Source organism: Embiotoca jacksoni, unplaced genomic scaffold (genome assembly GCF_022577435.1).
Source record: "Embiotoca jacksoni isolate LCO1_2020_lvr unplaced genomic scaffold, fEmbJac1.0.p SCAF_3, whole genome shotgun sequence".
In the NCBI taxonomy this organism is placed as follows: Eukaryota; Metazoa; Chordata; class Actinopteri; family Embiotocidae; genus Embiotoca; species Embiotoca jacksoni.
Genome location: NW_027185381.1, coordinates 13,644,424 through 13,666,361, shown reverse-complemented (window position 1 = coordinate 13,666,361; position 21,938 = coordinate 13,644,424). Strand labels below are relative to the sequence as shown.

The window sequence follows — 21,938 nt, the reverse complement described above, 5'->3', positions numbered from 1 at the left end:
TGTTGTTTGGGCTTTTTTAAAATATCACTTGTTTTATAATCGCCGTGGTGTTTCAGTTATAATCTGACAGAAGATGCTTCAAGAGTTTCTTGCAATTTTTTTTTCAAAGATTGTACTGGTATACTGAAAAGTTGCTTACATGTGATATAAATGATTTTAAGCAAACAAACAAAAACTGTTTCAATGTGTGTATGCATAACGACCAAGCTATTGCTTTATAAACTAATTTGAAAAAGTGGGGCCCTCTTCTGGCAAACAGAAAAAAAGATACAAAAATGTCTTCAGTGCCAACCCAATTGTACACACACGCACGCACACACACAGGTACAGGTTTTCTTTTTCTGATGGTGTTTCTATTATTATGCCAGATGATGTTCTGTTGTTTAAATTGACAGAAGCGTAGTTCACAAGGACACCACATGATGGCAGCATTTGAACAGGAAACAGATCTCACTAAATACTGACAGCAATTAATTTGACTTAAATATTTAAAGAACTATGACTAATACTATTTATTTAAAAAATAATAGGCTTAAAGTCAGAGGTGGCCTTAAACCTTCAACCCAAACCAGCAGTTTATCGTAAAATGTGTGTGCACGAATGGAAATAGTTCACAGGCTGCCTTCGGTTGGGAGGATTAAGAACAAGATATTTCAGTTTTACCTTTCCAAAAGCTTTCTGTGCCACTTTCGATCAAATCAGTTTTACTAAAAACTGCAAAGAAACTCATCAAATGATCATGCATTTGAAGTTTTAGAGTCTTTTCTTTCAATTCTCTGAATTCAGCTTTATTTTTTGTTTCTTTTTATTATTATTCAAGATCAGATCAAATGCAGCATTTGAAGAAATAATGTCAGTCGCCTGTTACTCGCAGCACAATACACTTCAAATCTGTCAGAACGTTTGGAAACTCTTGGCTGAGTACTTTAATTGAGGACAAAGGGCTGCAGTCAAGCCGAATTATTTCAAAGATTACACTTGGGTCGGACTAATAAATTAAACATCGCATCCTAAATTATGAATTTTCTTTGAGGGCGTAGAACCCGGGGCTTCTGTATCTTTAATAGTGAGGAGAGAGATGGGAGAGGCTGCGCGTTCACGATTCCTTTTCTCGCTCCGCAGCGGCGGGAGCGCGCAGTGGATCCCACACTCGCTGGAGAGGAAAAGCGCCGTCGGACCGCAACAGCGACTCACCGGGAAAAATGTTCCCTCCACCTTCCTTCACAAACGCTGTCGAGGTCTATAAAAAAATGTGAAAGGATCCACAACAACGTATGAGGACTCGAGTTTTTTTTTTCGACAATTGAACTTGTTTCAGAGGACTGTAAACTCCGAGGGTGATTTATAAGACGCAGGAATTGAAGTTAACATTGGACAGGTAAGAGGATTCAGTAGTTAATGAGGTAGTTATTGTAGGTAAAAGACGAAAAATACAGACCTTGAGCAGCATCTAGATCAAAGCTAAGATGGAAGAAACCGCCCTGTAGATCAATTACAACTCTGGGGAAGCACAAGGACATTAATAAGTGCATAACGCTGTAATGGTGTGCAAATTGATAGGTCTGATGGAAATATTAGTTTAACTCTTGCTGAAAGTAAAACATTTTTAACCAAATGCAAGAGGGGAAAAAAAACCGTTTCAACACCATGGACAGCGCTACTTTGTCCGGACTGGAAACCCGCTCAGAGCAGCAGAGACGATTTGACCCTGAAATCTCTGCATATATTACACACGGCATACATATGCTTTTGTTAATCACATGGCTATCCAAAATTCCTAAAACAATGGGGTTTTTTTGTGCACTGAAGTGGGCAAAAGGAAACTTTGCATCAGTTGCTTCAATCAGATGAAGAAGCAGCATCAACGTGTGTCTCTTGTCTTTTTGTTTTTATTAGTTTGTAACGCATTTTGATTAGTCTCAGAGGGCTTTGATACCCATTTAAAAAAGCATTACCTACTCAGTCAAACACTTTTGAATGGATATGAGATCTAAAAGCACATTCAGGACATTTCCGCTGGTGTAATTGACATAATGGATGTTATATGAATGTCTGATAAAAACTTTATCTTTGACTAATGTCTGTTAATGGATGCTTGCAGGCGCAGAAAATGGCAGGAAGACTCCTGCAGCTCCTTGCCCTGTGGACTATTGTGATTGGCTTTGTGCAGTGCTGTCCAGAGCTCTGCAACTGCCAGGATAAATTTGCCCACCAGTTTGCTGACTGCGCTTACAAAGACATGCTAGTGGTACCTGTTGGTCTCCCCTCAAATGTCACCACCGTGAGCCTTTCTGCCAATAAGATCAAATTACTGAAAAGTAAAAGCTTCGTTAACATCACTCAAGTCACCTCTCTCTGGCTGGCCCACAATGAGATCGTCACCATAGAGACGGACACATTGGCCCCCCTGATTCAGCTCCGCAACCTAGACATCAGCTACAACAAGATTGTTCACTTTCCATGGGAGGATCTGCACAACCTCACAGCCCTGCAGCTTCTGAAAATGAACAACAATGAGATGGTGAATCTTCCAAGGGGCGCTTTTTCTACACTCAAAGACCTGAGGTCGCTTCGCATCAACAACAACAAGTTCATCACCATTGTGCAGGGTACCTTCAGCGCTCTCTCCTCCATGTCCCACTTGCAGATTTATAACAACCCCTTCAGTTGCTCCTGCAGTCTGGAGTGGCTCAGAGATTGGATCGCAACGACTAAAATATCTGTCCCCGACCCAAATTTGATTATCTGTGAGGCCCCTGAACTTCTGAAGGGTGTGATAGTTGCAAACATTCCTAAATTGAACTGTGAGGCTCCTACTGTCATTTTAACATATCAACCAAACATTGAGAACACGGAGCTCTATGAGGGTGACATCGTCATAATAAACTGTGAGACAAAAGGGAGCCCCAAGCCACAGGTCAGCTGGGAGGTGACTGTGGGAAATCAAAATTATCTGTTCCCCTTGCCCTCCACCGGCGAAATGAATGATGCGCCAATTAATGACAAAACAACCAACAGCAGATTCCTGGTTTTTGGGAACGGCACTCTCCTCATCCCCCGAATGAGTAAAAGGGAAGATGGAAATTACAGCTGCTCTGCGGTGAATGATTTAGGTAAGACAGAGGGCAGTGTTAAAGTGACTCTGGCAGGCACCCAAAAACCAGGCAGCAACTCAATCCCTGATTCAACAGTGGACAAGAGCCATCCATCTGGCAAAAAGCCTGCAGACCCCAAGACCTCCAAAAACAATGTGATTAACTGGACCAAGTTGGATGACAAGATGAAGGACGGTATTGAAGATTCAAAAGACAAAAGTGACGACACAGAGCAGGTCGGTGGTGTCTCTAAGGACCCCACCTTTGCAAGCAAGTGCGGTGTGAGAGACAGCACTGAATACATCTCCAACCACGCCTTCAACCTGAGCTTGGATGACCTGAAGCAGTACACCTTTGATTTTGGCGTTATTGCATTAGAAGTGTCAGAGACGGAGGCCAAAGTGCAGCTGAATCCGCTGCAGCTTCCCAACAGCAAGTCTAACCTTCATCTGAGTCAAACTGAGAACCAGGAGACGGTGAATAAAGAACCTGTGGGTCTGTACCGGTCCTCATCCAGTACGGGTACCCTAGACATGGTTTACCTCTGTGTAAATAAAGGAAATGGACACTCTGTTGTTGAGTGGTCCAAAATAGAGGAGGGGCGTAATGCGTTCCACTTCCGTGGTTTACAGCCTGGCACCAATTACACACTTTGTCTCACCTACGGGGGGCAGGACTGCCAGGTCCAAGTCGTCTTCACAACTAGGAAGAAGATCCCCTCCCTGCTTATCATTGTGGTTGTCAGCATTTTCCTATTGGGTCTGGCCACTGTTCCCTTGCTGGGAGCCACCTGCTGCCATTTATTATACAAGTATCAAGGAAAGACCTACAAGCTGATCATGAAGGCTCAGAATCCAGATCAGATGGAGAAACAAATGACGAGAGACTTTGATCCCAGGGCGTCTTTTGTGGAGTCAGAGAAAACCTTCAACCCCAGCGAGTTGGGAGAGGGGGAGGGAGAGGCCGAGGGAGAGGAGGAGGAGGAGGACGGAGAAGGAGAGGCGGAGGGGAGCGTGGTGACCGAGTCCATCCCCGGATCCTCATCCAAAACCAACCAGGAGGAGTTTGAGGTGGGCTCGGAGTACAGTGACAGATTACCGCTGGGAGCAGAAGCCGTCAACATCTCAGAGGAAATCAACGGCAACTACAAGCAGCCAAGCCGCTGAGCTCCGCTGATGTCTGGGAGTATATTGTAAAATACTTTACTTTTAAGTAGCCTATATTAAAGCAGGTAACCCGCACACCATTACTACACGTGAAAAATCGATGGCGTCTAATAATAATTAAAAAAAAAAAAAAGGTGCATCATTAATTTGTTTACCTCAGAAAGTCCTACAATCACCGAGATTGTGAAATGATTCATGTGGCATTTGTAGTAAGGTTAAAATAAGTATACGTTTACAACTCAAGCACAGATTTATACAGTTTTTCAGACCTCAACACTGACAGGAGAGCAGACACATGGGCATGGACGCAAATTGTGCAAACGGCGAGACGCGGAGTTGAGCGTAATTGAAAGCAAAAAATAAATAAATAAATGGTATTACAATTTTAATCTCCGTTTTGGGAGCAAAAAAAAAACAAGCAAAAAAAGTGCCATTTTTTTCAAAGCCATTTTCAATAAACTAACATCAGGGAGCAGTTTATCTTTCTAAACTGGGTGCGTCTGCTTAAGGCTGCTAAAATCTCACATCAGCCACTGACATCCTCTCAGGCGTCGGCACTCCGCTTCCGCTCGACTTGTCCACGAAACTAGCACAGATTTGGATAGATTTAATATTTGACGAGCCGATACGGGCTGCAGATATTTCAACTTGAGGACACAGCAGCGCCCTGCCAGCTGTCCTGAGGAATCCAGAAGGGAAATTGCGCTTTTAGCTGTGTCGTGCTTAACGGGAAATTCCAGGTTATTTACCAGCAAACTGTTGTTTGACGTAATGTAAGGCTTTAAAAATGTATGACTTTAACCTCTTAATCAACGGGCTGTACTCTCGCTTTTTACAATGAACGTGTCCATGGCATGTCACACGTATTTCTTTGTGTGGTTTTTCTTAGTGTAGTCTATAGGACTTTAGATGTGACTGTCTACCTGTGATGTAAAGCCACGTGAATTGAAATTACTCTTTTATTTTACGACGGTAAGTAAATTTCAACGAAGTCTCACCAAAAAAGGCGGCTTCACTGTCTTGTAATTTGATGCATATATAGTGACTTTGTGTGAACTGTTGTACAACGAAAAAAAAAAACCCCGGTGACCTTTGAAGATTTTTTGATATAATTTTATGTAAGTGGAATTAATAAAACATATGAAACTATACGGGCTGTTGAATTTGTCTGGATTTTATTTACCTTGCAGATTAAGTTGTCTCAGCTTTAATTTTCTGAATCTGAAATACAAGGAATAAAAAAAAAAAAAAAAAAATCGAATACAATTTGAAGAAATGTCATCAACTCTGAAAAATCCCGTTTTTACTTTTTATGCGTTTCTCCTCTTCATCTTTTGATAAACTTTTTATTACGGGAGCTTGGTTCGACGTCTTTATATATTTTTTAACAGAAGACGGAGGCTCCAGGCGCGAATACAGAAATAAAGAAACAGCTGCATTTGAACGCGCCGATCAACTAAAAGCCTCCCTTTAATTTTATTCATCTTTAGTGTTCATTTAAAAAGAAAAGAAATGGTGACTTACAAATGACAGCCGCCGCGTAATAGAAAACGTAAACCATTTGGACGTAAATTAACATTTTAAATAAAATTATATATAAGAATATAAATGATTGAAAAAAAGGAGGAAAAAAAACACCTTTGTTAATTTTATTTTCACAGTAATCAGAAGAAAATAAATTGGTGTTTATATTTTCTCTTAAAACGTTTACAAGTAAATGCAGGGAGAACCACTGAAATGTCTGTGAATACAAGAAACCAGAAAAGAGTTTTCAAAACATAGAAAATGCCAGCAGCAGCAAGTGGTTTTGGACTTAATGAAAGAGAAAATACTTCCAGTTAAATTTCTAGGGTGGTTCCTATTCCACAGGTTAATGTTAATTACACAAAATGTGTACAGTTGAAAATGAAGAAAATTTAATACCCAGTCTATGAAAACAGTTCATTTTGTATAGTCATAAATAGTCTCTCTCTACATATATAATATATAAATACCCTCTTTAAAAGGATGCTTCAGTGGATTGATCATCCATGTGTTTAGTTTGGGTAACTATAAATCTGCATTATCTGCATAGTATATTGAAAAACATGTGATTAACCTGAAGGTTGAAATCTAGTGCAAATGAGTCTTGTCCCACAATAAGCACATACAAGTGTTGAAAATGATATTTAATGAGTGTGTTTGGATGGGTAATCAGTGCCACACAAGCTCTCCCACCAGACTGGAGACTGACATCCTCAGGAGATGATGAAGAGCAGCTAGAGGACTCATCATCTCCACACAAATAAGAAAGGCTTGGCGAACATCTCTACATGAGGCACTGAGCTATAATGTACTTATTTCACCAAATGCAGACACATAGAGCAGGTTTGGACAAACGACAGCAGTGTTTGACCAAAACCAAAAGACACTTTGCAGCCAGAATGTACTCAGGGTCTCATTCTTGTTCAGTTGCTGGCATTGGCCTCTCCATCCTTGGTTGCTGCATCCTTTTTGCTCTCCTCCTTGGTGCTGCGGTTGAGGCTCCCATTCACAAAGCTCTCTGCGGTCTGATGCTGGAAGTGCTTCCTGGTGCCCACCAGGGAGGGGTTGTTGACCAGGGTGTAGAGGAGCTGCCAGTGCCCGCGGGCCCTCTTGGCAGTGGACACTTTGTGCTGTTTCTTCTCCTGCTGGACCAGCTGGATCCCTAAGGACGTTCAGACATTATGATAGCACCGAGGGGACATATTGAGTCACATAAAAAGATAATGTTTTTTTTTTTTTTTTTTTTTTAATTCTGAACTGAAATGGTAAAATACTCTTCAATAGGCCACCCAGGACCAGCTAGTCACTACTGAAAGAGTAATAATAGAAAGCAATCATATTCTAATCCTCTAAGCATGGTTGGAGCATATTGGCCTTGCCATTAACACACTGAAAGCTTTAGCCCCTTGGGCCACATGAATATGTAACAGGCAATTAGTGTAGCTCATCTGTGTAATCAGCTACTTGAGAAGTAATCTCTGTAATACAATAGATTATTTCTGATAATGCATTGTTTTCGAGATGCAGACAAGCAACATCTCCACGGCACATTTTGTAATTAGACTCAGCTGCGGCGAGATTCCACAACAACCAATGAGTCCTGATGCATTTCCTTGCAAATGTCTCACTGTGATGGATGTCCCTCCTGTCACCACATGCGTGGGCGACCATAACTCACCTCCTGTTTGTGTCACTAGCATCACTGTAGCTCCTCAGCCAGCCTTAAAGCAGCTGTTCATACTGTGGATAATTTAATGTATATAAAAGATACACTGGCTTCAGCTGTATGAAAAAATAACAGCGGCTACAGCGTCTCTGAGTGACAGAGGCCGAGGGCAGTTGATCCGTTCATGACAAATATGATTGAGACCAGCAGCAGGACTGTAAATTATTGCACGGTGAGACTCAATTTGCTCTTGGCATATTAAATCAGAACAGCGAAGCTTTCATTTCGCCTGTGCGTGCAAGACAGGGTTATGATTTGATTATGTGTCACGGTGACCTGCTGTTAAATTATATACATCTCTGGGGAACTTAAAGATGCCACAGTGCATTTAATGTAGATATTAAGCTAGTGTTTATATTTAAAAATAATCTTTATGATATTATTGCTGTGAAAAGACCAAAACCAACAGTAAACTGGCCTAAGAAGCAAGCCAGGCTCATTCTTCTGTACCATCGAGCTCCATTATTGCCCAAAGAGTAATAAAAAACACACCTGCCACACAGCAGCACTGGGTGACACGTTACTTCACGACCAAAAACAGTTACATTGTTCTTAATTTCTTACTCATTCCTGCAGCTGTAACTTCTCACTCAGCTCTAAATGGGTATTAATTGTAACTGAAAATAAATCTCAACAAATGCAGTTTACTTAAACTCATTTTACACTACTAAAGAACTGAACCTATTGTACCCTGTAAACAAGTGTGTAGTCTGTCATGTGGACTGAGTTTTGTGCTACACACCCTCCTCAGCGTCCCGTGACCTCTGCGCAGCTTTGCTCTCCTGGCCCACAGACTGTAGCAGCATCCCGCAGAAGGCCTTCATCACAGGGTGAGATTGGCTCACCTCAATCTTCAGATAATGAGCATAGCAGCGGTAGGCTGCAGACAGACACAGGGGGGGGATTGAGGGGTTGGGGATCACTCTGACTGGGCAAAAGCAATAAACACATCGGCCTGCACCCCATGTTGGCTTTGAGGCAATCACACATAATGGCCATACAATCACACTTCTCTTCTTTTTTTTTTTTTTAAACCACCTGCTTTTCCTGACAACAGATGTCTTAAATCTGCAGCCATTTTAGAGATCGGTGTGCAATTAGAGTCCCTGCACTGCACAGAATACAGATATCATACGAGCTGCAGTGAGCTGGCACACGGGTAAAGAGGATGGGAAGGAAATTTCTAACCTCTAAGTGGGATCACAAAAAGTGCATTTTAAAATTGCTTCCCTTGAAGCCTATGTGTAAAAAGAGCATAAGGCCTCTATAAAAGGTGAAATCCTGCTGTTATGCCTATTAATATGTTAACATAGTGCATCTGAGACGAAAGAGAAAAAAGGCACTGAATTGCACAGAAATGCCTTGTTGTTTGTTTTTTGGTGAGCACATTTAATGGATGCGGAACATGTTTTTGTTGACGATACAAACTAATCATCAATGACAGTGAATTTGGCCTGATGTTTCAGCATGTGCAGTAAACCAGACAGAGACAATATGGCTGCCTTGATCACCATCTGTACACTGTGCAGAGTATCTGGCTCACCTGGGTCAAATGCCTCCACGTTACGGTTAAGAAGACTGATGTCCATGCGTCCCATGTGGACAACGTTGAACAGTGCTGTGATGATCAGGCGCCAGACAGCCAGCAGCACCCCGATCAGAACATTGACAGGAAACAGCAAGTATGTCAGCAGGAACAGATTACCCCTGTAAAATAAATGCATTGAAAATACAGGAAGTCATCAGGAATTAAGAAAACACACTTTTAGACTAAATGTTGCATAGTAAGGACAGTACATTACCTGTTGTCTAGGTCACGTGTGCCCCCTGTTTTTTTAATGAAGCAAAACCTGGCGGTGATGTGTTGAATCAACACAGCCAAGAGAATCATCAGCCAGAAGGGCCTGAAAGCACAAAATCAACATATAAGCACATCCTGTGGTGATACAAAAGAGACATGAGAAACAAAAATATTTGAAGCAGACAGGAAAGAATGTGAGCCAAGTCCATTTATGTACAACATCCAAGGAGCAGAAGCAGCCTCAAGTCCGCATTTAACTGACATTCGAGACATGTTTCAATCTTATCATTATTTACAAGGTAAAAACATTAAAGTAAACTAAAACTGGACGTGTTCACATGACAGCAACGTCACAGCAGAGACCTATGCCTCGGTCAAACTGTCCATTAACGAGCTCTCACCACATGCTCCACAGCATCTGGAAGAGAATCAGATTCTCTCCGTGCAGGACAGGTATGATTACGAGGAAGACAGCAATCAGAAGGCAGAGGAAGAACACCATGGTCTGGACCATCATGCCTGCAGGGGAGAGATCAGATCAGCTTCAGGGATTCATCACTTACACGCTGTCCAGTCTCCAACAACTACATCTACACTGCACACCCACACTATTGCATCATGGTGAAGGGAGGTTTTCTTGGAAACCTCAAAAACCCTGACATGCCTTGAGCTGAGTCAGTCTGCTGCCAGAGAGATGCTTTAGATACAGATTCAGAGCATGAACAGAAAAAACGACTCATTTGGCAGGACATGCTGAAAGCCTACCATGGCTTTGGGCCTCTATGTGCGGAGAAGCCATTCATGTTTTATCCTTATGTGCAAACATAGTCCTACATTTAAGAGTAACAGTATTTTGTATTCAGTCCAAAACAAAGTACAACATGTAAGGTTCAGTAGCACTTCAGAGGAGTTCAAATATACAGTTAAAACACATTGACAGTCCAAGACAAGTAAAATTGTTGCTTTTCCTTTCGTAATGTGTAACTGTACCGAAGCAGATGTGAGCTGCTGTGAAGCTGGTGTATCCCATCCAGCAGACCAGTGCTGGCCGGGAAGCTCTGATACTTCTCTGGCAGTTGTAAACATTATAGATATCTCCCCTGTACAGCCCCTTCAGATTTGACCTACAGAAGGAAAAACACAATCAGGACAATGCAGCATGATGCAATACATAAACTGATTCATCACTGAAGGGACAAATTACATAGTAAATTGAAGAGGGAATTTAACACACCATACAACCAAAATGCAATTCAAATCTTGACTCAGAAACCAATTTCTTTAGCACGACGTAATTTATGGGAATGGAACAGTATTTCATTTCTTATCTTAATAGCCATTTTCAATTGTGGCAGTAGTTAGCGCAGAGTGAAGGCTTCTCTGGCTGGATGATTAGTACTCTAGTATGCTATAATAACCCTGACATTATAATGAAGGAACCAGGATGCACAGCACAGCCATGATTCTTGAAAGCTTTGGCAGGAGAGCAGAATGAGAAAAAAAAAAAAAAAAAAGAGAAAGAGAGCAATTACGCTGTCTTGTTCTCTGACCTACCGATGCAGAACCATAGACCGCATGAGCATCGCCAGGTTGACCAAACCAGAGAGGGTCATCGCTGAGATATAACACACTGCAGGAAAATCAACATGTGACATTCAGGTTGTTGACTGTAGTTTCATTCATAAAGCAGTTAGTACAAAATAAAATATGTGCAACAAGCATAAATGAGGCTGTGGCTTGAGAAAAAAGACTCATAATGTGATGTACACTCTCTATTCCTCATATCACTAAATGCCTGCTGCTGCTCACTGGTTTCACTCACCTTCTACACACCACATGTAATAGACCACGATTTGGACCACTTCCTTTTTGTCCAGAGACAGAACAATCTTGAAGCCAGCTAAAAGGTTTGCGACATCTTCATCGACTCCCGATCGGGCAGTCTGGAGATGTGGCACCACTGCCGAGATCAGTAGAAGACCCACCTAAAACAAAGAAACAACAAACCGGGGCATTTAGTCATTACCAGGAACACTGTACGATTAAATGGCAGTGCAAAGGCTTTTACAAATGCGGACATTAAAATTGGCTTGTCTGTGATAACAGACATTCACTGCTGACAATCAACTTACTATCAGGTGAAAACAGAATATAGCATTTATAGTCTACTGTGCGTAAAATGATACAATAGCATAACATATAATCTGATGATATTCAGAGATGACTGATCAAAGTTGGTGTTATAATTGTCTATAATCAATAAAGATTTAAGAGACATTTGAACTTCCTTTTTGTCACGTAAGAGTTCCCTTCCAGAAAAAACACATAAATTCCACATGTGCGAAAACATGTGATTGTGCACATGCGTGTGAAACATGTATTTATCCCATGGGAAACGTGGTTTCAGAACATTTTCATTGTGTAATGTGTAAAAACATTTCCATATATTTTACCCATGGTATCATATGTTACAACATCTGGTAAACATGGGGAAAGTCATGTGTGCTTTCTGTGAGGGTTGTTTGAGTACCAACACTGAACTCTGCATGTCCGGTGCAGACATAATACATTCATACTTATGCAAATATTAGTGTCACCGATGTCTTATGTTATAGTTTTTATAACATGCATTGATTTTTCAGTCTAATAGTAGATAAGGTAGTTACCTGATACAGGGTTATAAAAGACACCACACCAGATATTGCCAACTTCAGGGGAAAACGGAAAGCTGCTTGAAAAAAAAAAACAGTAAAGTGTTATAAAATGTTGAATGTTAACAAAAGGGGGATATGTTTTTACTGCATCATAGCTCTAAGCATGTTTGTATTATATATAGGTGTGGAGACATTACCTCAAAGGTATAACTAGACATAAAATCAAACAAAGACAATATTTTTACCATCTTCCGGTGTGTAAATGTAGGACTTTACAGCATCAGCTATTCTTTGAGGGAGTTTGGGCTTGTCTGTGCTCGACGTACTGACGTTAAAGTAAAAGAAAAGAGTAGAGTTACAAATTTAAACACTGTACCTTACACCTTGGTAACTGCATTAGATATGAAACATTGCTATCATCTTTGAATACATTTGAACCGAAGAAAATATGTTTCTACTTTAACAAAAAGTAAAGTCAAACATTCATTACAGATGGAAAAGGAAATGCATTTTTTCCTGGGGCTAATTCACAATGATAGCAGCCGCTACACGTTGGTCATTTGCATTATTTGACCAGTGGATATGGCTAGTTTCTCTAATAAAAAAATTTAAAAAGAGATGTTAATTCTCTCAGTGAGAAGATTCTACTTAATTAAGGTCCCTTCAATCCGATTTCAAAGAGTCTTTGATCTGTTTTCTTGAGTTAAAATGTCTTAGAAATCCTTCCTGTGTGTTTGAAAGTTGCTATTTGTTGTTAACTCTCATTTCTTCTGTACATTGAAGCATGGAAATGTTTCTTTGCAACCAAGTATTCATGCATTCTGTCAATAACAAATCACTGCATGATTTATCAGACCTATTATGTCTACATGTCATCTGATTATTAACATGAATGAAGAGACAAAGAAAGATGAAAGTTTTTTTCCACCACCTCCAGTGACAGTCATGTCAGTAACAATGGAAATATTCTAGATTTGGAAACTCCCCAACCACTCATAAGATTTGTTGCAGCTTTTCTCTAAGATACAGCAGATAAGGGGTTAAGATGCTGGACCCATCTTTTATCTTTCTCTCCTCCCTTTTTGTCTGCTGTCTTAAATATTTGATCAGAAATCCCAAGAAGATTCCTTAAATTTTTTTATTTTTTTTAAGGAAACAAGCTAGGTCAATCCAAGTCTCTTATTCCAGGAAGACATCTCAAATAAATGTAACAACACAGCAAATTGTGTTACTAACAACAGCCCACAATTCTCACCTGACTTTTGGGGACTTCTTCTTAAGCATTTTCTTCACATAGTCTCTGTAGTAGCTGCTGCTAAGATCCTAGAGGAACAGCAACCATGTAATGAAAGATGAAGGTAGTTCATAGAACATAGGCAAGGATAAAGTGGCAAAGCTGGAAAACTAGTTTGATTTTGAGGGGACACAAATGCTACAGTCAGGCCTTCGTATTTATGAATGCCAGAAGTCAGAAGTTTTAATTGGTGTTTAAATTTAAACTGCATTTTGCTTTTATTGACAAATGAAACAAGCTGCCTGACGGTAAGCTTGATGGTGTCAGGTACGTTCCTGTGCAAGGGGGTGGAGTTTTGTGTGTGGAGGGGTGACTCGCCTCACCCAGCTTTGTCACACCCATGCCAAGATTAGCATCAAATAAACACAGCATTGTGTGTCCTCTGAACAAACAAGGCAACCTTTTCATAATCTGATCAAGAACATAACGTAAACCAATTACGTCAAATCTACTTAAAATGATTAGGCCACTGGTGTGCTGCGCTGGACTCAACATTTTCCTTCAGCCTAGACTGTAAGAGCTGGGTAAGCCCCCTTGATTAGCAGGCAGCTTATAAAAGGTTCTTCATGTGCACAGATTCAGATGAAATGTGCGTCTTAGTGATATTATTTTAGCAGGCTCACATGAACGTGGACGAATAGTCAACATATACACTTGCATTGAGTTTGTTATGTAAGATGGCCAAACAGTTTAAGAGCTGGTCATCCAACTTAAAGCTGACATGTCAGAAGAACTGCTCTGAGATCCAAACTTACTTCTGTAGCATTGTTCTTTTCAGTGCCCTTCAAGCCCTTGAACAGAAGAAGGGGATACTGGAAACTAAGGAATGCCAAGCAAGCAATCTGCGGCAGGCTGGAGAAAAGGGAGTAGTGTTTGTGTATCTGCAAAGGAATAAAAGGAGGCTTTAAATCACCTAGCAACTTGTTTTGGGAGTTTTGGACAGACACACAAGGAATATATTTAGCACGGACACAAAAAAAGCAGACAGAAATGTTGTTGTGTGTTGAGAGTGAGTCAGCATGCTGGCCAAATGGGACACTCAGAACAATACAAACATCGGAGACCTTCATTAATCATATTTTTGATTTACTTCCAGCAACAAAATGGCGATTTATTTTGAATATTTCGGCTCAGTAATAATCAAATACTGGGATTTATTAGTCTGGTTTTTCCGTGTTTTGTGTAAATTTAAATGCCCCAGGCCTCATCACCACTAAAAAAAAAAAACCTATTACACAATATATGGTCTGAATGTCTCTTTTTACTGACACACTAAACTGATTAACTGTGACAAAGCTCCTCGATTAAGATGAGCAAACAGTGGAACTAATTGTTTTGAGTCACGGCCATTCATAGCACAAAAAACCCTAACAACTTGGACGTGGCACAAAATCTGGGATTGCGTGGGGTATAAAACCCCAACCGTGTGCCCTTGGATCTATCCTGACAGCCCAATATTCCTCTTTTCAAATCCCATCTCTTACATTTACTATAGACCATCTTTGTTTGGTAGTCAATGGGTTTCCAGACCAGAACAAACCGGCTTTGTTTTAGAAATAATCCTTAATATTCTGACAGATACACGGTAGAGAAAGAGACTGAATGATAAAAATCCAGAAACAGATTCTTCACACATCTATTGCTCTGACTGACAATCAGTTATAAATGAACTGGAGCTTATTTTGGCAATGGAGGGGATCTTCACTTACCAGAGGTGTTTTAGGACAGTCAATTTTCTGCCAGACCAGAATGCCAAAATGTGTCCATGACAAGAGGCTACCAAGTACGTAGCCAACTTTATTATGTAAAGTGCCACATGCCAGGAGAGGGTAATATAGCGCAGGGTAGTAGAATACTCCCAGGATCACCCAGTTCTCTGCAAATACAACAGAAGTGTGTAAAGATGAAGAACATCAAAAGGAAGATACACTTATTTGTGATTTACGTGACACACGCTTGTAAGTTTCATGTTTACGCTAAAGACAACTTAAACCTTGTTGAAGCTATGTTTGATTTAGGATCCCACAGATCTCAACAGCTGCTGTGTCTCCTCCTCTGTTGAACCCTCTAATGTTTGGGGATTGTGTAAAGCAGCAGGAGACCAACTCCTGACAGTCATTTCTTATGTAATTTCAGACCCAAAGCTTCTTGTAAAAGCTTACCATCAAAATACACAGAAACAAAAAAATTCCAGTTATGTAATGCAGATATTTAACCAAAGTAATGATAATGGAGATACGCCTCTGTTTGATGCCATGTTTAACATTTTTCTTAACTGCTAAGATAACTGATGATAATTTATAGGAAAAGAAGGTTTACAGTCTGTAAAGAGTGAGTGCAGGTGGACTGATGTTAGAGCTGGAAGAACCAAGACGATCTCACGTTTGTTCTTGGAGTCCGTTGTGAAGGGGAGGGGATTTGGCGATATGACCAGACCCCACAGTTTGCACAAGAGCACTCCAAACACAGCCACTGCCAGGCCCTTGTGCTGTGTATGGTCCAGGAAGTTGACTGGGCTGTGAAATAAAGCAGCAGGTATTTAGAGCTCACATGTTACCAGACTCACATTTAGATGAAAAAATTACTGATCGAATGAGAAATGATTAAACAGAAAAGGACCATATGTGTATTTTTGGGTTCCCACATTTGGATTTTTTTTTTTACCTTACTACCCTTTGCTTCCATTCATGTCATAAAAATCAACTGTGAGGCTTTAACCTTGCTTGATATGGGAAACTCTGTCACAGTTTTCTACTTCTGTTAATCCAGGGAAAGTTCAATGAGCATGAAAAGCTCTCATCAGGGTCCGGATCCAAATTCACATTATTGCTTTACACATACAAGTTAGCCAGTGTGACCACAGTTTTATCCGGCTCACTACTGAGCAGCTCAGCTGGAACAGATTTTGGGGTTAATTGTACATCAGCTTGTCAAAAGATTGAATCAGTGCAGATAACATTTGTGGTGTTTCTGTAAATTTGTTGCTGGTGTGTTTCAGCGCTTCTGGGAAATTGTGACAATCCAGACTTGAGAATTAGCTACACAAAACCATTAAAAGTAAATAAAGAGACCCCCCCCCCCCCCCCCCCCCACACACACACACGATCTCAACGTCTATCTGTCCTTTTGATTTATTACACAATGAGTGGCCTAATAAACACAAGGGGTATCTGCAGTGTTCAGTATTCCCTTCCAATGCCAAATCTTCACGATGATGGATTTTACCATCTCAATTAAAATGTCTGCATCTTAGATAATGAAATGAATGGAAGTCAATAACACTGCATGCAATTTAATGTATTAAAACATTAAAAAAAAAAACACATGGAAAATAAGTTTCTGTAAGAGCAGGCTGTTCTCACATTTCACCACACAGTTTATGAAACTATGAGAAACAGTAAGATGAGCCTCACCTGAGTAGACCTGGGAGTCCTGTCTGTCTGTAGCCCACCTTCATGCGCCTGGCTAAAATTGCTAGGATCAGCATGATAACAAGCTGGAGGAGAAGACAGCTCAGTTAGTTTCATCTGCGGAGCTCCATGAAGCTGAGTACTCCCCCGAGTTCAGGGCTCACCATGCTTCAGACTAAAAATGAGGGGAGTTCATGCTACTAAAGGCCAAACCCCAGTGTCTCATGAGTGCTCCCCATTGATGTGGTCTGAATGAATTGTCATCAGTCAGGATCACTGACCAGGGAGAGCTCAATGACCTGTAATGACCCGTAGCACATTTAGGAAACACGGGGCTGGGAAGAATGGCTTGTTTTAAATTGGGCCAGTCTGGATGAACTACTATCTTCAAACAGACAACAAAAGAAAGTGAAAACCGAGTGACATCCTGCCAGCAGAGAGCCAAACACAAATATTACATGCAATAATTAGTGAAACAGTAACAATACTAATGATTACTTATTGTTTGAATGACGTGATTTATCAAATTTGTGAATCTGTGCGTAATGATTGTGCAGTAATTTTGTATTTGTATCACTTGATTTGTGTGATTTGAGCAAATAACTCAATCTAATAATTAAATCTGATAAATTATCGACACTTTAGCTCAGGATTTATATTAAAAAAAAAGACATAATGACAGGCAATGAGAAGCAAACACAATAAAAGGACCCTATTTTGTAATGTGAATCCTTCTTGTAATCACCATTGCAGCCCAGATCATAACCGGGATTATCTACTTTTTGGATCATGGCCAAACATTTAATCAAATTTCATTAAAACTTTGACAGATATTAATCTAAATAACAGACAAACAAACGGGACAAGAGTAACTTCCCCAGTAAAGGGATTTTGACATGGCTGACTTGGAGAGCCCACCCTGTACAACTTTATTCAGGAACTGAAAACCATAAAAACTGAGTGCAGCAGACTGTATGACAGACAACAGTTTGTGACATCATATGCATAGTGAATGAATGAAAGTGAATGGCAGGACAGTGTAATGAGGTGTCACATTAATCCAACAGGAAGGCAGACTTACAGATATCGCAGTGATGCATATGTGATAGAGCTTGTCATCAGCAGTGGGGTCACATGGAGGGATTATTCTAAAAAAAAAAAAAAAAAAAAAAAAAAAAAAAAAAAAAAAAGGAACAAAACATTTACACATGAGGAAAATAATAAATCTGAGTAGTCTTAAAACTTAAGGCTTTGAGTCACTGAGCTGACCTTTAGTGTACCTCACTAAACTTTTCACACGTCACTGTCAGGACCATTTGTGGCTGGAAACTTTGCAGCTGAAATCCCGCAGCACAGATTTGCATTTAAACGGATTGGTATCAGCGTGACACAGGAAAACAACAAATGGCTATGTTCACGTTCCCGTGCACGAGAAGAGTAGGAATGCACAGTCATGGGGTAGTAATTACAATTCAGAGAAGGCCTCATACAACAACTACTCTACAGTAGGGTGAGGGACGTGTTTAGGGCATTACTACATACACTTTAATGTCTGTGAACATAGAGATGTCAGGTTTCTGAATAGATGTTTCAATACCTCTTACCTGTCCAAACAATGTGTGAATTTGTAGCTTTCCACACAAAGAGAAGACCATTATTAATTCAAGGAAACATCAAAATTCTAATTTTCTGAGTCAGAGCTGGCTGTTGCAGGACATTTCAGTGTTTACAAACCAGTTAGCTAAAACTGCCAGTGATCTACTATAAAGGCCATAAATTCTATTCATATTCACAACAGCCAGACGGTTTATTAGGTAAACATGGCGTATTTCTGTCATAATGTTAATCTGAGGCTATTATTAAATATCAATATTTTTCTTATTAGGCATGCTTTACCAGTAAAAACATGATGGCTTTATTCTACATGTAAAGCAATTTAAGTCTTAGATAACATCAAAAAACACCTATTTGGAAAAGGCTGTATTGTGGGGTCGGTTATGACCAAAAAGAATGATACTTTAGGCGTGATGACTTTGCATGGTGCCATGTATTACATTTTCACATTTTGTACTGTACAGTAAACTCTTGTTTTAAGTTGAATGCACTAAAGTTATATTCCTACTTCTATACTTTTTTGTAATAGTTTGTAAAACCAACTGGTTTCTAGAACAGAGACTTCAAATGGAAAAATGACAAATAACATACACTGAAACAAGACCACACACTGACACCAGCAGTGAAATGTGCCAAGTGTCATCTGTTACCTCAGGGAGAGGTGAATCACAGCAAAATCATTTAGTCTTAAAAAAGGTTGAAGAACTAGATAGATAGATAGATAGATAGATACTTTATTCATCCCCAAGGGGAATTTTTTTTAAAACTACTAATACATATTAAAGTGATTTTGAGACAATCATTAAAAGCATGCAAAATAAAACTAACATTTAGGACAAGAAGTGAAACCTAAAAGAATGTCTTCACAAAGATTTGAAAATTGTACTTACTCTTCTTCAATTTTGGATGGCAGAGGATCCAGGTCTGGGTACTCATAGTCCAAGAAAGCATCCTTATCCATTGTGCTTTTTCAAATAGATCCAAAGTCTTATGAAGGAGCTGCACTACTTTTAACCACAAGTTTCACACAGAAAGGATCCCCTTGTCTCAAGGGGGAAAAGTGTCTCCCAAGACCCACTTTGGACAGTTGCTGCTGTGGAGGCGTCCCTGTCTCCCAGTGTTTGGCCGATGCTCACTCACACTCTGCTACCCTCCCTCACAGCCTGTATTCAGGTGCCCTGGTGCCACTGGGGTGCTGAGAGTAATGTGACAGGTCCTGGCTGCAGCGTGCTGCCTCCACCCTGCAAATGCCCTATTTCAGCTGAAGGTTGCCACCACACCAGGAGCCTGGGGAAGAGAGTGAAAGGGGGGCAGCGTGTGAAAGGAGGGAAAAATGTGGAGATCTGGTTAGCCAATCTGGAAGGCCACCTGCGGCTTACGGGGATTACTTCTACTTTTGGAGTTGTGTTATTGGACCTGTGGCCAGTGGTTGAAGGGGTCAGGTGTGCAGAGTTATAAAACTCCAGCTAGGGCTGTGTGGGTAGCTCGGAACGATGAGTGTTTCCTATCTGAGCTGTCGGACTTCCACGTCGACAATAGGGAAATTCTCATGGTATTCCCTTCAGTCATGGCTCAGTTACATTTGCGAAAGGTTATCCAGGTAAATCACCATTGCAATATGGAACCAAATAAAGCAGGACGGAAGTGGCTATTGTCACTTCATTACTATCTGTACTGCCAGCTTGATAAGGATCAAGGAAGGGTTCATTCAAATCAGTACTTTGTCTTCTGCACATCAATTAATATAATGGTATCCAGGAACATAGTCATGTGGGAGTATGTTACCAAACCAGATAACTTTACTCCACCACACTGGTATCAAGTTATTTAAAAGTACTGTACAAATAGGACTGTGAGTCATCCTGTAAACTACTGATAATAGTCATTGAAATGTAGTGAGACAGACGGAAATCTACGTTTTCAGCAGAGTACATGATATGTGACTGAAACAGAGTTAACAATGGGTCCTGCCACACTGCCCAGAGGAAAGAAACTTCATCTAAGCTTTTCATTAAAAAAAAAAAAAAAAAAGTCATACTGATGGTGTCAGTTTATGAGACACGAATAATATCCAGCAGTAAGTGTTGGATACTCTTCATCATGTGGGCTTACAATGACAATGAAGAGTAGACTTCAGAATACCTCAAATGTGTGTTAGACAATAAATTCAACTATTGCACAATGTTGAAACTGTCGCATCCCTTTCTGTCAAAAATCCATTGCGAAAAAAAGTCTATTGCAAATTTTGTTTGACATTGAAAATAGTTGGGTTTTGAACTGTTGGCCTGATAAAACAAGAAATTTGAAGATGTCAATGTAGTGACTACTTTTACACACTTCTGCCATTTGTTTGTCACGTCCCAAAAAATATGAACAATGAATCAATATAGTTTGTAGTTGAAGTATATATAAATATAGTTTAGTGTATTTATATATCTTATATTTCAAATGACAGTGTGACCTGGTTCATGTCGTCACACCAGGTTGGGTCTTGTCCTCAGTGACTGTCGGACTCCTGAGTCAAGACAAATCTCTGTTACATATTAAATACTGTCTGACTCCAGCAGCACAGGTTCAAAACATTTGTCTGTCCCACCACATTTATGGGGGTTTGTTACACCCACATCTCAGTTTTAACTACTTTTTGTGTCTTTTTGTAACCTAGTTGTTTTATCTTTTTCCCCACTATCTGTTCAGTTGCCTCTTATTTCTCCTAAAAAGTGTTCTTTAGTTTCCAGTAGTTTCTTCTGATAAACTGCTTGAAGAGCACTGAAAAGAACAATGCTACAGGGATAGTATTATTTGTTTTTTAGGTGACAATTTGGGCAGTGGGTCCTTCCAACTGAATTTCAGGTTGATACAAAATCACAAAGACCTTCTAACATAATACAGCTCAAGCATGCGAGTGTTACAAAGACAGGCTGAGGTCAAGAGTCATGGCAACACCCTAGCTTCAGTTATTTTCTTTCTGCAGCTAGGAACAAAGCAGCGGTGAACTACATTTCTATGTTTATATGCACCACTACATATACAAAAGGCTGTATATATCCTGTGCGATATGTATGAAGAGCTTTATTCCTGCATGCAGGTGCAGCTGGCTGACACTAAGTCAGTTCTGCAACACTGCCTCCATGTCAGCGTACACTCATTATGCCAAGATTATAGTCACACAACTTTAAAACGCAACGGCATTTCCCTTCTAACACTCTTGAGAAAATAGGGTTTCTCAAGCATGGTAAGGCGCAAAATCAAATGCGCTCTTGAAGGAAAAAGCAGCTCGGCAAATAAAGGGGTCACTGAACAAAGAATGCTTTGAACAGTTACATCACAGAAAGGCAGTTTGATTGGGCAAGACAGTTCACTTATATCAGCTTTAGGAAGTCGCTCAGAAGCATTTTGGTAGGAACTATGTTAAGCGTGAGCCTTGTGAAAACAAACATAATTCAATTACTGATTTACAAATCCATTTTTAACAATGTCAACAGAGACAAGTTAAGCATTCGAAAACTAATTCAACCTCAGAATCATTTAGAAAATACCTTCAGATCCCAAGATGTCACTGCAAACCTTCACTAGACAAACATACATATATTTACAGATATTTTAAAAAAGTGTTTTAAGAAATACGTTTTATGTTTTGAACGCCTACCTTAC

At 40.2% G+C, this 21,938-nt stretch overlaps 2 protein-coding genes across 3 annotated transcripts; one reads left to right on the top strand and one right to left on the bottom strand.

Moving 5' to 3' along the window:
• Positions 1 to 1,122: 1,122 nt before the first annotated feature.
• On the top strand, positions 1,123 to 5,412 carry islr2 (immunoglobulin superfamily containing leucine-rich repeat 2). The gene is made up of 2 exons (XM_069163533.1): positions 1,123 to 1,378; positions 2,102 to 5,412. The coding sequence occupies exon 2, from the start codon at positions 2,111 to 2,113 to the stop codon at positions 4,259 to 4,261; it is 2,151 nt and encodes a 716-aa protein (XP_069019634.1). The 5' UTR covers positions 1,123 to 1,378; positions 2,102 to 2,110; the 3' UTR covers positions 4,262 to 5,412.
• A 134-nt stretch (positions 5,413 to 5,546) lies between these two features.
• On the bottom strand, positions 5,547 to 19,491 carry stra6 (signaling receptor and transporter of retinol STRA6). Of its 2 annotated transcripts, none has more exons than XM_069163534.1 (17): positions 19,175 to 19,491; positions 17,752 to 17,818; positions 16,674 to 16,756; positions 15,643 to 15,776; positions 14,970 to 15,136; positions 14,016 to 14,141; positions 13,222 to 13,289; positions 12,212 to 12,291; positions 11,979 to 12,043; positions 11,135 to 11,297; positions 10,867 to 10,942; positions 10,303 to 10,436; positions 9,714 to 9,831; positions 9,314 to 9,415; positions 9,055 to 9,218; positions 8,254 to 8,391; positions 5,547 to 6,947 (listed from the first exon to the last, which is right to left on the bottom strand). In XM_069163534.1, the coding sequence occupies exons 1-17, from the start codon at positions 19,243 to 19,245 to the stop codon at positions 6,709 to 6,711; spliced, it is 1,995 nt and encodes a 664-aa protein (XP_069019635.1). In that variant the 5' UTR covers positions 19,246 to 19,491; the 3' UTR covers positions 5,547 to 6,708. The 2 variants fall into 2 exon arrangements, with proteins under 2 accessions (XP_069019635.1, XP_069019636.1); XM_069163535.1 differs by having other exon boundaries at positions 11,979 to 12,040.
• Between the last annotated feature and the right edge of the window lie 2,447 nt (positions 19,492 to 21,938).